Source organism: Melitaea cinxia, chromosome 3 (genome assembly GCF_905220565.1).
Source record: "Melitaea cinxia chromosome 3, ilMelCinx1.1, whole genome shotgun sequence".
In the NCBI taxonomy this organism is placed as follows: domain Eukaryota; kingdom Metazoa; phylum Arthropoda; class Insecta; order Lepidoptera; family Nymphalidae; genus Melitaea; species Melitaea cinxia.
Genome location: NC_059396.1, coordinates 10521578 through 10535400, shown reverse-complemented (window position 1 = coordinate 10535400; position 13823 = coordinate 10521578). Strand labels below are relative to the sequence as shown.

The 13823-nt window shown below is 34.9% G+C and overlaps 1 protein-coding gene and 1 long non-coding RNA gene across 2 annotated transcripts in view; one reads left to right on the top strand and one right to left on the bottom strand.

Moving 5' to 3' along the window:
• LOC123669786 (mucin-12) overlaps positions 1-6170 on the bottom strand; it is a 50149-nt gene extending 43979 nt beyond the window's left edge. Inside the window, exon 1 of the mRNA XM_045603377.1 lies at positions 5906-6170. Coding sequence (XP_045459333.1) covers positions 5906-6078 — 173 coding nt within the window. The 5' untranslated portion in view covers positions 6079-6170. The remainder of the gene's footprint in view (positions 1-5905) is intronic.
• On the top strand, positions 2323-2913 carry LOC123669452. Its single transcript, XR_006745757.1, has 2 exons — positions 2323-2357; positions 2804-2913. It is a non-coding gene; the product is annotated as an uncharacterized LOC123669452 (long non-coding RNA).
• Positions 6171-13823: the final 7653 nt, after the last annotated feature.

The window sequence follows — 13823 nt, the reverse complement described above, 5'->3', positions numbered from 1 at the left end:
GCTTCGTCTTTATATGTGTTAAAGGTAACAAAACAAATTTCATCCCTTATATACCGACTAAACAAAGGAGATTATCAATTCGACTAATTTTTTTTAATGTATGTAACCTCATAACTTCTTACTGGCTGGACCGATTTAAATGATTACTTTTTTAATCGTAAGGTGGTGCTTGTCATGTGATCCCATTTAAATTTAATAAAGATCCGACAAGCATTTTTTGAGTTACCTCTGATAATGTGCATTTACTTAGCTATTTTTTCGTCTACGTACGTTGTATTGCTAGTCCATGTATTTGAAGTCGGTTTTTTTTTCGTTTGTAAGCAAACAAAATTATGTTTTATTTAGTGAAAACAAATACATAACTTAGGGTATAAATAATTCGCGTTTCTTGTAGGGAAGGTAGAAATTGTACAAACTTTAACTACTGAAAAAAATCATGACCATATTACGCTGTATGTTCTTATTTGTAACAAAACCGCGTAATAACTAATTTTAAATCCATATATCATTTATACATAAATATAACAGTTTTATTTTCAATCGTCTTCTATCAGGGATGACATCAACGGCGGAATTACATACGATTATATTCATTTTTAGGACTTCTGTAATAGGCATTTGTTCGTAAAAATTTTAGGCTGCTCGGATCTTTCTCGATTTTTTTTTATAAAATACCTACTATATTTTTTATGCTACAAGCTTGAAATTTGACAAAGAGATAGAACTTAGTCAGTAGACGTCTACACAAAACGAATTTAGTGACATAGACTGGAGGATCTAAGGGCTCTCGAAAGATTTTATAAAAGTCCTAATTTTTTGTAAACAAAGTTGAAAGTTGTCACAGTGGTAGTTTACAATTAGTAAACATCCGCTTAGAACGGATTTGCGACAGAGCCGCATTAAAGAGGTCTAAGGATTCTCACAAGTATTTACAAAAGTCCTTAACTTTTTGCGCTGTGAACTTAAAATTTGACGGAGAAGTAGTTTACAATTAGTAAACATCCGCTAAGAACGGATTTTGCGACAGGGCCGCATTAAAGAGGTCCAAGGGCTCACACAAGTTTTTACAAGTCTTTAATTTTTTGCGCTATGAATTTAAAATTTGACAGAGAAGTAGTTTACAATTAGTAAACGTCTGCTAAGAACGGTTTTCGTGACAGGACTAGATTAAGGTGGTCTATGGGCTCGAGCTGGTTTGTATGAGTCCTTAATGTTTTGTGCTAGACACTAAAAGTTTATAACACAACATGAAGATGAAATAAGGGTTGAAAGTTGGTATGAATAGTCCGTTATTTTTTTTTAAATTATAAGCATGAAACGTAATTGTTTGCCTACTGATTAAAAATGAATAAGTACGTAGTTGAGAGGTCACATGAAAGGGACATTTTCGTTATACATGCCCTAGAAAATAAATACGACACTTTTTTAAATGCTAGGACCTTATAAGGGGGCGTCCATAAATTACGTGAGGTGTTTTTGAGTGAGATTTTATTCAACCCCCTCCCCCATCCCCCAATCTAACGTGAGATTTTTGAAAATGTGGGTTTCTTTCGTGAACGCGTTGGATTGTTATTGTAATAATTGTGTTTGCTCGGAAATGAAAAAAAAACCGACTTCAATCACATCGACGAGTAGTACAACGTAGATCGACGAAAAAATAGTCAAGAAAGATTACTCAAAAAATAGTAATCAGATCTCAATAAAATTTATATGTGACTACATGACAAACATCAGCTTTCGATTAAATTAAAAATTATTAAAATCGGTACACCCAGTAAAAAGTTATTGCGGGTTTTCAAGATTCCTCGATTTCTCTGGGAGCCCATCATCAGATCCTGGTTTCCTTATCATGGTACCAAACTAGGGATATCCCCTTTCCAACAAAAAAAGAATTATCAAAATCGGTACACCTAATAAAAAGTTATTGCGGATTTTCAAGAATTTCCATCAATTTCTCTGGGATCCCATCATCAGATCCTGGTTTCCTTATCATGGTACTAAACTTGGGATATCTCCTTTCCAACAAAAAAAGAATTATCAAAATCGGTACATCCAGTAGAAAGTTATGTGGTATAATACAACGTAGGTCGACGAAAAAAGCGTCAAGTAAAAACGAATTATTAGATATAGCTCGAAAAGTAGTTGTTAGATCTCAAATAAATTTAAATAGGACCAATTGGCACACACCAACTTTCGATTAAAAGAAAATTTGTCGAAAACGCTCCACCCAGTCAAAAGTTCTGATGTATCATACATAAAAAAAAATACAGTCCAATTGAGAACCTCCTCTTTTTTTGGAAGTCGGTTAAAAAGAAAGAAAAATGCTCCGTGCTTTTATTTACGACTAGTTAAGACTAGTAAACAATATTGCTGAGAGTTTAATTATAAGTGTAATAAAAATTTAACAATAGAGTACTTAAATCGTAACTACTGTGATTGAAAAAAGAATATCTACTCTAATTCAGTCCATGGAGAATCATGCGCGGTCTCAAGAGAGACTATTGGAACCAACATGTCCATATGATTTTCAGTAAAATCGTCTGCTCCTTCAACTTCGTTCTAATCTAGCCACTCTAAGCCGTTGGCGCTTGCGCACAGTAACTCATTAGCTCGTCTTGTGACAATCCGTGAGGGTCGCACTATGCGGAACATACGCGCTTGCTTTGCTGGTGCAATGTGGGCTGCTCGCCTATAATGTGTGTGTCGATGCCACTCAGCTCGTACGCTCTCGTTCATCGAGTCGCGTGTTCGGCTGACAGTGGCGCGAAAACAAAGGACGAGCTACACTGAACCGTAAATTCAGATTAAATTGAGCTATTTGGTATAAAACAAATATGGTTGTTTGACAGTCAGTAGATGTATAACGTCGAAGTATGAATGAAATTATTTTCTTTCGAACGAATTAGTGAATGATCTTAATCGTATTACGATTACGCTTAAGATTAAATCTTAAGCATGTACAATCTGGGTTAAATGGACCAAAATAGTATATTTTTTTATTTCAATCAGAAAAAAATTGCGTGATATTTGGCGAGGCCCCCTCTCTCTCCAACGTACGATTAGATGAGATTTAACTCGACCCCCTCCCCCCTTAAACATCTTACGTATTTTATGAACGCCCCCTAATAAAACCTTCGTTATATAGCTAACAAAAAAACAATTATCATTCATCTTTATTATTTATTTTATTCTTATTTGAAGCATTTAAAACAAAGTGGATTTTCTCCCTTTCATGACTCTTTGACCCTTTCATCATTTGCTACATTGAAAGGGACACATTCATTTATGAATGGAACAACAAGTAACACAAATTAATTTCACACTATAAACAAAATAACACATTAAAAATTAGTGCGTAACTAGTGTATTAGTAAGTTTATGTTTTAAAATTACGAGTTAAAAGGAACTTGGGATAGTTATTTTCAGTCTAGATTGAACTGAATGAAAACTGAATGTTAATGTTTCATTTCGGCTTCCGATTAAAGTAAGGAAACACGTATTTCACCTTTTGTGGAAATTTTAACCTTAAAGTGGTAAAAAATAGAAATGAAATTCGTATGGAATTCCGACATTTCTGACTCTATTTCTGTCTCTTCTGAAAAAAAAATACATAAATATGTATTTCAGCGTTTTTGAAATTAAGGAATAATTACTTACATCACAATCCTTGACATTTTGTTTGAAAGTGCTGCCTATTTTCATTAACTTTTATTTCTGGACTGCTTTTGAAGTTACAAATTTTATTTTAATTAGAAAATTTTTATTTCAGGCTTTTGACTGCACATAACATATATAATAATTTTAGCGTTTGCTAATAAGTATAAATAATAATTTATATATTACTCAAGGTACCTCAAAATGGCTTGAAAAGACCTCAGGGAAGACTATTTTTGCACGACTGTTTCATGAACCGTGATCGAGAACGAGGTCTGGTAGGTAGTTCTAGCGCACGATAAGCTATACTAATATGTATTATAAAGCTGAAGAGTTTGTTTGTTTGTTTGTTTGTTTGAACGCGCTAATCTCAGGAACTACTGCTCGATTTGAAAAAAAAGTCAGTATTAGATAACCCATTCATCGAGGAAGGCCAGGGGTTCCCAAACTTATTTTGTTTACTGCCCACTAAGAGAATAAATTATTTTACAGTGCCCCCTTTGAGCAATCTTTTAATGAATATTAGTTGATTTTCACAAGTTGTAGTCGAGAGTCCTTATAGATTAAATGGCAAATCGCCCCCCAAGCCTCTACACAACGGCACCATTTTTTTTTCTCTTACCGCCTTTAGTGAAGCAGCGCCCACAAGGGGGCGTTATCGCCCACTTTGGGAAACACTGCTATAGGTTATATATCACACTAAGACCAATAGGAGCGGAGCACCAATGAAGAATATTTCAAAATCGTTTTTTTTTCTTTTTGATAGCTTCTCCAGTTAGCCCAAAGAAATTGTTCCACGCGGACGAAATCGCGGGCAGAAGCTAGTTGGACAATAAATGTGGTATAAAAAGAGGTCCTAAATTATTGTATTAGTTCAGCTCCTCTTTGTAAATATTATCAATTTCTACGCGAGCGAAGCCGTTGGCAAATGCTAGTGATAAATAAAATTAATAGCAATTATCACATTACAATAGTGCTGTGTGGCTACGGCACAAAAAAAGAATATAGCCACCCCCTTTCTTCCCGTGGGTGTCGTAAGAGGCGACTAAGGGATAACAAAGTTCCACTACCACCTTGGAACTTAAGAAGCCGACCGATGGCGGGATAACCATCTAACCGCTGGCTTTGAAACAACAGGCCGAAGACGGGCAGCAGCGTCTTAGGTGCGAAAAAGCCAGCCCTGCGGTCACCAACCCGCCTGCCCAGCGTGGTGACTATGGGCAACACACATGAGTTCACGCATTTTTGGCGCGAACTTGTGGAGGCCTATGTCCAGCAGTGGACTGCAATAGGCTGGAATGATGATGATGATATCACAATATTAGCGAAACTTAAGTATCTACTCAATAAACGCCTGTTATCGCTTTTTCGATGTGACAAGTAAATGTGCCAAGTGTGAGTCGAGTGTTAATAATAAAGTTACGGACTTTTTGAAACTGTTGGAACAATTTGGCTTTGTTTGAAATAGGGTTTACTACTACTCGGATATGGATTACTACTTGTACTACGGTACAATAGGAAATGTATTATTTTTTACCTCAGTATTTAAATTGCATAATGTTATATCTAAATACAAAGTTCTAAAGTTTCTCAACTATTTAATATAATGCTCACAAAGTTAAATAAAAATTATAATGTTAGTTTTATCTCAGATAAATGTATTTAGACAAATAGAGCTCTAATTAAGTCTGGGTACCTTGTTATTTACAATTTCCTCGCAAAAGCAAAAAATATTGTGTAATTGTCACAGGTGTGTCATTGCAAGTACCTCTTTTCTTTAAATTTTAAAAGTCATGTAGCGCCAGCTACTTTTTATCGTGTAGTTTAATTCTGCGTAATCTATTATTCAGAATTCAATTTCCCTAATATAATATCAAACATGTTTATATCATTAACACTACTCGAATAAAGTACTATTTTTTTTAGTTTTCTTACTTGAACACTTAACTGCTAACTCTCCTGCTTCTACACTTAAGCACCTTGTATGGAATTGAAGGTCATTTATAGAACAAGGTCATTTACACCTCCATTTCGAAAAACATTTAATAAAAAAATGGTTTACATAATTACTCCGAATAGAAACAATGATCCTAACAAACGATTGTTTTGCAAATTCTTCCTAAAATGCAACAAGTAAATCTATATTACCTACTAATAAGTTGCGAAAGTTTATGTGCAGACAAGTTAAAGGGCATACAACTCGTTTTCAATATTGTAGAACTTAGTTATCGAATTACATCCTCATATTTACCTTGAAAATGTGTTAACTACGGCAACATCTATATCATAAAAAAAATCTGTGAGTCCTTCAACTTCTGAATCCGGTGTAAGCGAGGGAGGTAAAGTGGCCGTTGGTGAGGCTCCATCGGAAGAGTGACCCGCGCAATTAAAGAGCACAGGTTCTGCTTGCACCATGGGCAACATGATTTATCTCCAAAAACTTACACTACCACAGCTATCACAACGACAACCTCCATAAATAAACTTGAAACACAATTTATATCTGCATCCAAAAACACACTGCATTGCGCCACGCTTGCCGCGACGCTATTATCCAAGCAGATTTTTAGATGATTGAACGCAGTTTGAGGAGACCTCGGAATTTAAAGCCACTGTCTTGTCCTGCGGTATTATAGGCACATGCACCAACTTTATTACGCAGCTAAATTATTGTATAATTGTAATTTCCTATCGATAACCGTGCGAAACGTTCGCTACAAAACGACGATGAAAGTCAACTGAAAGACGAGACATACATATACATACATCCTTGTCTACTTCACAAATTATCAACACGGCGCGGCACGGTGCGGCGCGGCAGCAGCAACGCGATACGACACGCAATGACGACGGCGCGGGGCGTCTGCTGCTGACTGGCTGAAGTCTAAACCGTATCGCCGCTATAGTCACTCCCACGTCATTTCCATCTAAAAGAAACTCATTCGATCTCGCTCGCAGACGCGAAGATAAAATTGCGCTGTGACGATTAAAACCGACTGTGCACGAAAGAATATTGGAATTCAGATAAACAAATATATATCTAATAAATAACCATATATTCAGTATATTATTATTATTAGTTAATAATTTAATTTACAAGGTTGGGCGTCTATGACGAATTGACAAAAAATCTTATTTAAAAATTCCATTTAAGTGAGACTAATCATTAATATTTAACACTATTAAAAAAACTAAATCCCCTTCCTAACACATTGTTATCGTATTTGCTAAGGTTTGCAGTCTCTACGTAACGAATACGATGCTAGCTATGAGTAGATATCTATAGACATGAAAGTGAAATGGAACAGTATTCGTGTCAAGTGCACAATTTAGATAACAAGGTCAACGTATTGCATAACTTATTTTAGTATCATTGCTCATTCTCGATTCGTTAATCTTTTTGTTAAATTTGTTAATGTTTAGTAATTTGTATAATAGGAAAACAATAACATTTTGTTTTAGAAACTAATCATTCAATTAATATTATATTTTTATATATTTGTAGAACACATAAATAATTATAGACAGATCACTGAAAAAATTTCAACAAAAAAATTATAAGTACATATTTTTTATATCGCAAAAGTACTTAAATGAGTAATTTATATATTATAAATTATATATTTTATCATTAAAAAGTATTAAAAACGTAAACAAAGTATGTATATTGAATAAAGAAGTAGTAAAGGAAGAGCAAGCACGCGCGGCGTGTGCAGATATCGGTGCAGGCGGCCCCGCGGATCTGTGTCAGTGGGTCACGGCAATGACGTGGCACACGGCCGCGGCGAACCGCGCACTTCATTCTAATTCCGCTTCGCCGGTGTCTTCTCACTATTAACTATTGACACCCTAATATGTTAAGCCGTCGAATTGATACGATAGACACTCATACATACGACATTATAAACATGAACAAGTAACAATTGACAATGACAACTAACAGGCGACCTTGTATGTTCGTGTAACAGAAACTGTTCTCTACTTAGTTATCTGTTTAAGTTTTTCGAGAAATTAATAAAATATTATTCGGAAAAATCTAACAACCTTTTTTTCTATCAAATACCATAAGTACTCTTATCTTATCATAATGAAGCAAGCTTTATAAAGTTGTGATATTACTTGAAATTAGCAAACAGTAAGTACAGTAGCAGTAGAGTCGCTGGGCCAAGCTGTTAAATAAAATTATAAAAGATTCTTGACAATATTATTTGATAATAAATTAAAAGTAACAAACCTTATAAAACACAAGCTTTTATATTAAATACGTAAAAAAATATTAAATAAACTTTTCTTATAAAACTGTTATCATCAACATATACCGTCATTTTACATAATCTATCCAATATATATAAAAGCGAAAGGTTCATCACGAAATCTCCGAAACTATAACACCTACAAACTTGAAATTTGGCAGGTAGGCTCTTTACAGGACGTAGACATCCGCTAAGAACGGATTTTACGAAACTCGACCCCTAAAGGGAAGAAACGGGGGTTGGAAGTTTGTATGAAAGGCCTTTGTTTTGAAGAGAGATGATAGATGGTGAGATGACATGGTGAAGTGATGATGGTGATGAGATTATAGATGGTGAAGAGGTGTCCAAATAATGCATCGTAATCTATATATATATAAGAGAAAGGTCAATGACTCACTCATCACGAGAACTCAAAAACCGCTGGATGGTCCATCCATCCAGGATGAACAAAGATGAAATTTGGCAGGGAGGTAGATTATAGTTAGTAGACGTCCGTTAAGAACGGATTTTGCGATATTCCACGGCTAAGGGGGTTTAATTGGGGTTGATAGTTTGTATGAAACACAATTATATAGCACCTATAAGTTCGCCTGAAAGGTTATTTATATGGCAGCCTGAAAATAAAACTAAAATGTGGTGTATAGAGAGGTTTTATAAAAATAACTATTAAATTATACTAAATTGTGCCTTTTAAAAAGTTAGTGTAAAAAATATTTCAAGTGACTGAAATAAAAAAATAATTTGCGTTAAACACCTTAAATCTTAATCAATAGTAATTAATGCATATCTTCATAACCATGCGGACATAGTCGCGGACAACAGTTTCCCCAAAAGTGTATGTGGTCGATTCCCTCAAAATCTACTGAACGGATTTTCATGCGGTTTCACCAATGGAGAGAGGGCTTCAAAAGGAAAGTTTACGGAACGGCTAAGTCGATTCTGATGAGGGTTTTACTGGAAGTTTGCCGGGAAAACTATGTGACACACTGATTTTTTTAGTTGTTGCTGAACAACTTTCTTAATCTGGTAATCTCAGCGAATCTTTTCATTTGAATCCCATGATTTAGGAAAGGTAGGATTGACTAAAAATGTAGTCCACTATCTTTAGAAGTATGCCATATTAGATTTACAGCAAAACGACTTCAGTTACTTTCAGCAAGTCCCCTTCATTTAATACCCTTATTGTAGGAAAGCAAAAAAAAAAAGGAGTCCGCCATATTGAATTGAGAGTAACTTTATTTTTTTAGTTATTCTCAGCAAACATTTTTATTTGATTATAAGAGGGCATTAAAAATAACTATTCCGCCATATTGGGTGTTCCGCCATGTTGGATTTAGAATGACGTCACATGGCTAACCGTACATCAAAATTGAGTTGCAAGATTCATCCATACATTCATATATACTTACATACATTGCAAGTTAAACAAAAGCTTTTGAAAATACAGAGATTATTAAATGAGTTACCTACAACACTTATTCGAAAAATAAACTCCTATCTCTAGGGAAAATGCTTAATATAATGCAATTAAATGAGTGATGAGAACCTAAGTGGTATAACAGATTGTTATGGGACCAGGCGATTAGTTTATAATAAAGTGAATCTTCTTAGTTAATGGTAAAAAAAAAAATATTTCATAAATAATTTTTAGAGACCACATTGAGAATACATTTGTTTAATAGCAAGTAGAACTATAAATTCAAACATTTTACAATGAGATGTTCTAAAAAATTTGTAATTTATGTCGAAAAGTATAATTAATTGAAGCTGTTATTGTCAAGTATGTCGGCACTACTTATCAATGCTCGTCAATACCACACATGTTTCACAACTCATGGTTGCGTTGGAACTGTTGATTCCATGAATAAAACAACCGCGATTATTCAATTAGTCACTGGTTTTTCTATACATATATTTAAATTAATGTAAGTATGTATCATTAGTTAGTTTTACTGTTTTAGAGAAAAAATTAGAACAAGGATATGTCGCTAATGTTGTTTTCTCGATCATTTGAGATTATTGCTTTGATGCTTTAACAAAAATTTCAATGTTAAAATTTGTGTGTTGGTATCTTAATATATTAATTATATTATATACCCAGTACGCGTGTTTAAATTAAAAGTTAGCCCGTCAGCTTAACTGAATATCCGACCATTGGAGGAACGTTTTGTATGTTGTAAGACATAAATTGGCATTGTGCTAACCTATATTCAATTCTTTACTTTAAAATTATTAAAAATTTCATTTAAAAGCCTAGTCGCCTAGTAATTTTAGGTATACAGTATACTAGCCACTTTATAGTTATAACTTAAGTACATTTATATATAGCACGTTATTTTTGCACAATCAGAACTCCCTATCGGTAAGAATAATATCGAATTTTTTACTGGATAAGCTAGCTTAAGGAAGTTCAAGGAATTCTGAATCCAAATAAACAGGACAACATCCGTCACAATCATTATCTTACGAAAACTCTGTCGAATTAATTTCATCTTTAAAACTTCAGACATTTATACATACCAGTGGTCGCTCTCAGTGGTCGAAATTCGAGCGTAATAATTAATTAAAATTATAATTTTGAAGATTATTAAGATTTTGTTGTCAAAGACTATACTTCTATAATCACAGATTTAAGTAATCTATAATCCATTCCAATTGACCACAGACTTTTACAATAAATATTAATTTAATTTTTATTTTTAATTTTTATTATTATTGATTTAATGTATTTTTTATGTATAATTAAAAAAAAAAAGCATTCTGCACTCCTCTATATAAACTATAAGTCTACGAAATTTCACACTCCTCCGTCCGCGCAATTTTCGTAAAAACGGGTACAAAGTTTTTGCTTCACGTATTAATATATGTATAGAAGATATTTCTAATAAAATATTTTGGCTTTCAATAAAATATTTATATATTGGCTTTCGTATATTTTTAAAACTTTAATATTGGATAAATAAATAAAATTGGAGTGTCTATTCTGTACGGTACATATACCAAAATAATATTTTTACAATTATTGTCTGTCTGTCTGTTTGTTCCGGCTAATCTCTGAAACAGCTGGACCGATTTTGACGGGACTTCCACTCGCAGATAAGTGATATAGTAAGGAGTAACTTGGGCTATTTTTATTTTATAAATTTATTTTTATTTTATAACTGCGACCTGAACAATAACTCTTGTCTTCTATAAAGATGATATTTAGGTTTAAAATATCAATATATTTTACAAAGCAATCAAACGAGTAGTATGTACGAGTAGTTTGTTTTACCTATGAAGAGTTAGAACATAACACAAGTTCGAAATTTAACTAACCGAGTAACCCTACACGTGTCGTAATGCAGATTGCATTATTAGCACTGGTTAGATGCCTACGCCTTTGCTCATATTGACTTGAGTTCTAAGCTTCATATTTTCACTGTAATCTTCTGCATAAGTAAAATTACTACACTAATCTGGCATATAATCCTACTAATATTATAAACGCGAAAGTTTGTATGTATGTATACATGTACGGATGATTGTTCCTCTTTCACGCAAAAACTACCAGATAGAATATAGCATATATATTAGAATAACACATAGGCTATAATTTTTAAAGATAGTGTATGAATTGTCCAAAATATAACGATAATTGTCAAGTAAGTCGGAAAAAAAATCTACCATCTGCGAGCTATTCTGGCGTACGCTGCAAAAACTGTAAAGTTTACACGTATATAATATATAAGAGAAATGTTTATCTTAATTAGTCCTACAAAAAAGTCCGCGACAGCATATATCTATCTTTTATGAGTAAGCCATTATCACCAAAACATTGAAACATAAATACAATAAAAATTGATAATATATTTCTAATGCTCATTTGGTAGTAACGAAATGATTTTTATGTCGCAGAACCAATTTTGGTATAAGATAAATACAGAGAAGATAATAAGCTACTCGAAGTACTTACTAATCTTACGCAGACGAAGTCGCGGGTACCAGCTAGTTTTCTATAATATGTGGTGTCATGGAACACCAGGTAGGAACGAAGTTCCTTCGGATAGTACAGAAGCAACACAATTTGACGCCGCGTTGGCGCAACGGTTACAGCCATGTACCTGTTGCGTTGGCGGTTGCGGGTTCGATCCCCGCACATGACAAACATTTGTATTGGCCATACAGGTGTTTGCCGTGGTCTGGGTGTTTGTGCAGTCCTTGTGGGGTCTCCCCACCGTGCCTCGGAGAGCACGTTAAGCCGTCGGTCCCGGTTGTTATCATGTACACCTGATAGCGATCGTTACTCGTAGTAAGGAATATATCCGCCAACCCGCATTGAAGCAGCGTGGTGGATTAAGCTCTGATCCTTCTCCTACATGGGGGAAGAGGCCTTTGCCTAGTAGTGGGATATTACAGGCTGAAGCGTTACAATTTGAAAAGAAAATGTTGAATTGTATATATATTTTCTAGTTCTTGATTTTTTTTAATTTTGTTGATTGGTTTTTATTAAGTACATAAAAGTATTTAGGAAATTTAGTATTTTAGAAAATAACAAATACCGTAAAATAAAATAAATCAAAGAAAATAATAATAATAATAATAATTCAAACTATTAAGTGAAATACAAAACATGTGTCTTTATTTATTTTTGTCGACAGTATAAAATTACATAAATAATACAAAAAAAAGTTTACTAGTAATATTTTAGTTTAACAAATAACAAACGTCATAGTATACAGTCGTGTGACTGATATTACGTCACTTCCGTTATATATTTTTCTTACGCTTTTAGTATCACATTTTTTTTCAGTTCGGTCGTCCAGCCAAATGTCTAGCCTGCCGTAAGGAACTTCGTTCCAAAAATAGGATATTAAAACCGACATATTTCCAATTGACTAATTTGGCGTTTGTCGTTTCCTGTGAAAAAAAATCAGCGGAAAAGGTGTTGTGTAATTTGTAAGCTGAATTTATAAATGTCTATTATGGCAAAAGCCAAGATATCAAACACGATGGAGTTGTACGATGTAATTAAGCGTTTGTGCAACAGGTCTCACAGCCCCCAAAAAAGCCCCTGAAGGACGCCACGGGATAGCCGCTGTGTTAGTACAGAGGAGCAACTGAAACGATGCACTTCTCCAACCTCAACAAGTTGCCAATGCCAAACCCAACCGACGAATATTCCGAACAGCTCCGGACCACTCCTAAATCTGTTAACGACTCCACCAAATCCGCAGAAGTAGTCGCTGCCATCAAACAGCTGAAGGCAGGAAAAGCAACAGGGGTGGACAAAATCAACGAGGAGCTCTTAAAAGCGGACCCGGCTAGGTCAGCTGAAATACTCTATCACCTTTTGCAGTCTGCTTGGTAAACGGAGCGTTTTCCTTGTGAATGGAAGCAAGGTTCGTAAAGGTACCGAAGAAAGGCGACTTGTCAGTCTGCAATAACTGGAAGAGCATAATGCTCTTACCCACTGCAGCTAAAGTACTGGCAAAAGTACTTCTCAACCGTATGTCCCCAGAGATTGCAAAAACACATCGGGAGGAGCAGGCTGGGTTCCGTTCAGGACACTCATGCACTGATCACACGAACACCTTGCGCATACTCATCGAGTCGTGCGTGGAGTGGCGAGCCAAATTTTTCCTGGCGTTCGTCGACTTCAAGATAGCCTACGACTCCGTGAAGTGGAGCGCACTGTGGTCCAGCCTCAGGCGAAGTGAAATACCTAGCAGGTACATAGGTATTAGGTATAATCCAGTCCCTATATAATGGTAGTACTTGCAAAATAGTGCACGACCAAGTCCCAGGGGAGTCAATTTCAATGACTACAGGAGTCAAACAGGACATCCTCCTGTCGCCGCTTCTCCTCATCGTCTTGCTCAACGACGTCATGCGGAAGGTAGCTGAAACACCTAGAGGCATCGCATGGAACGATGG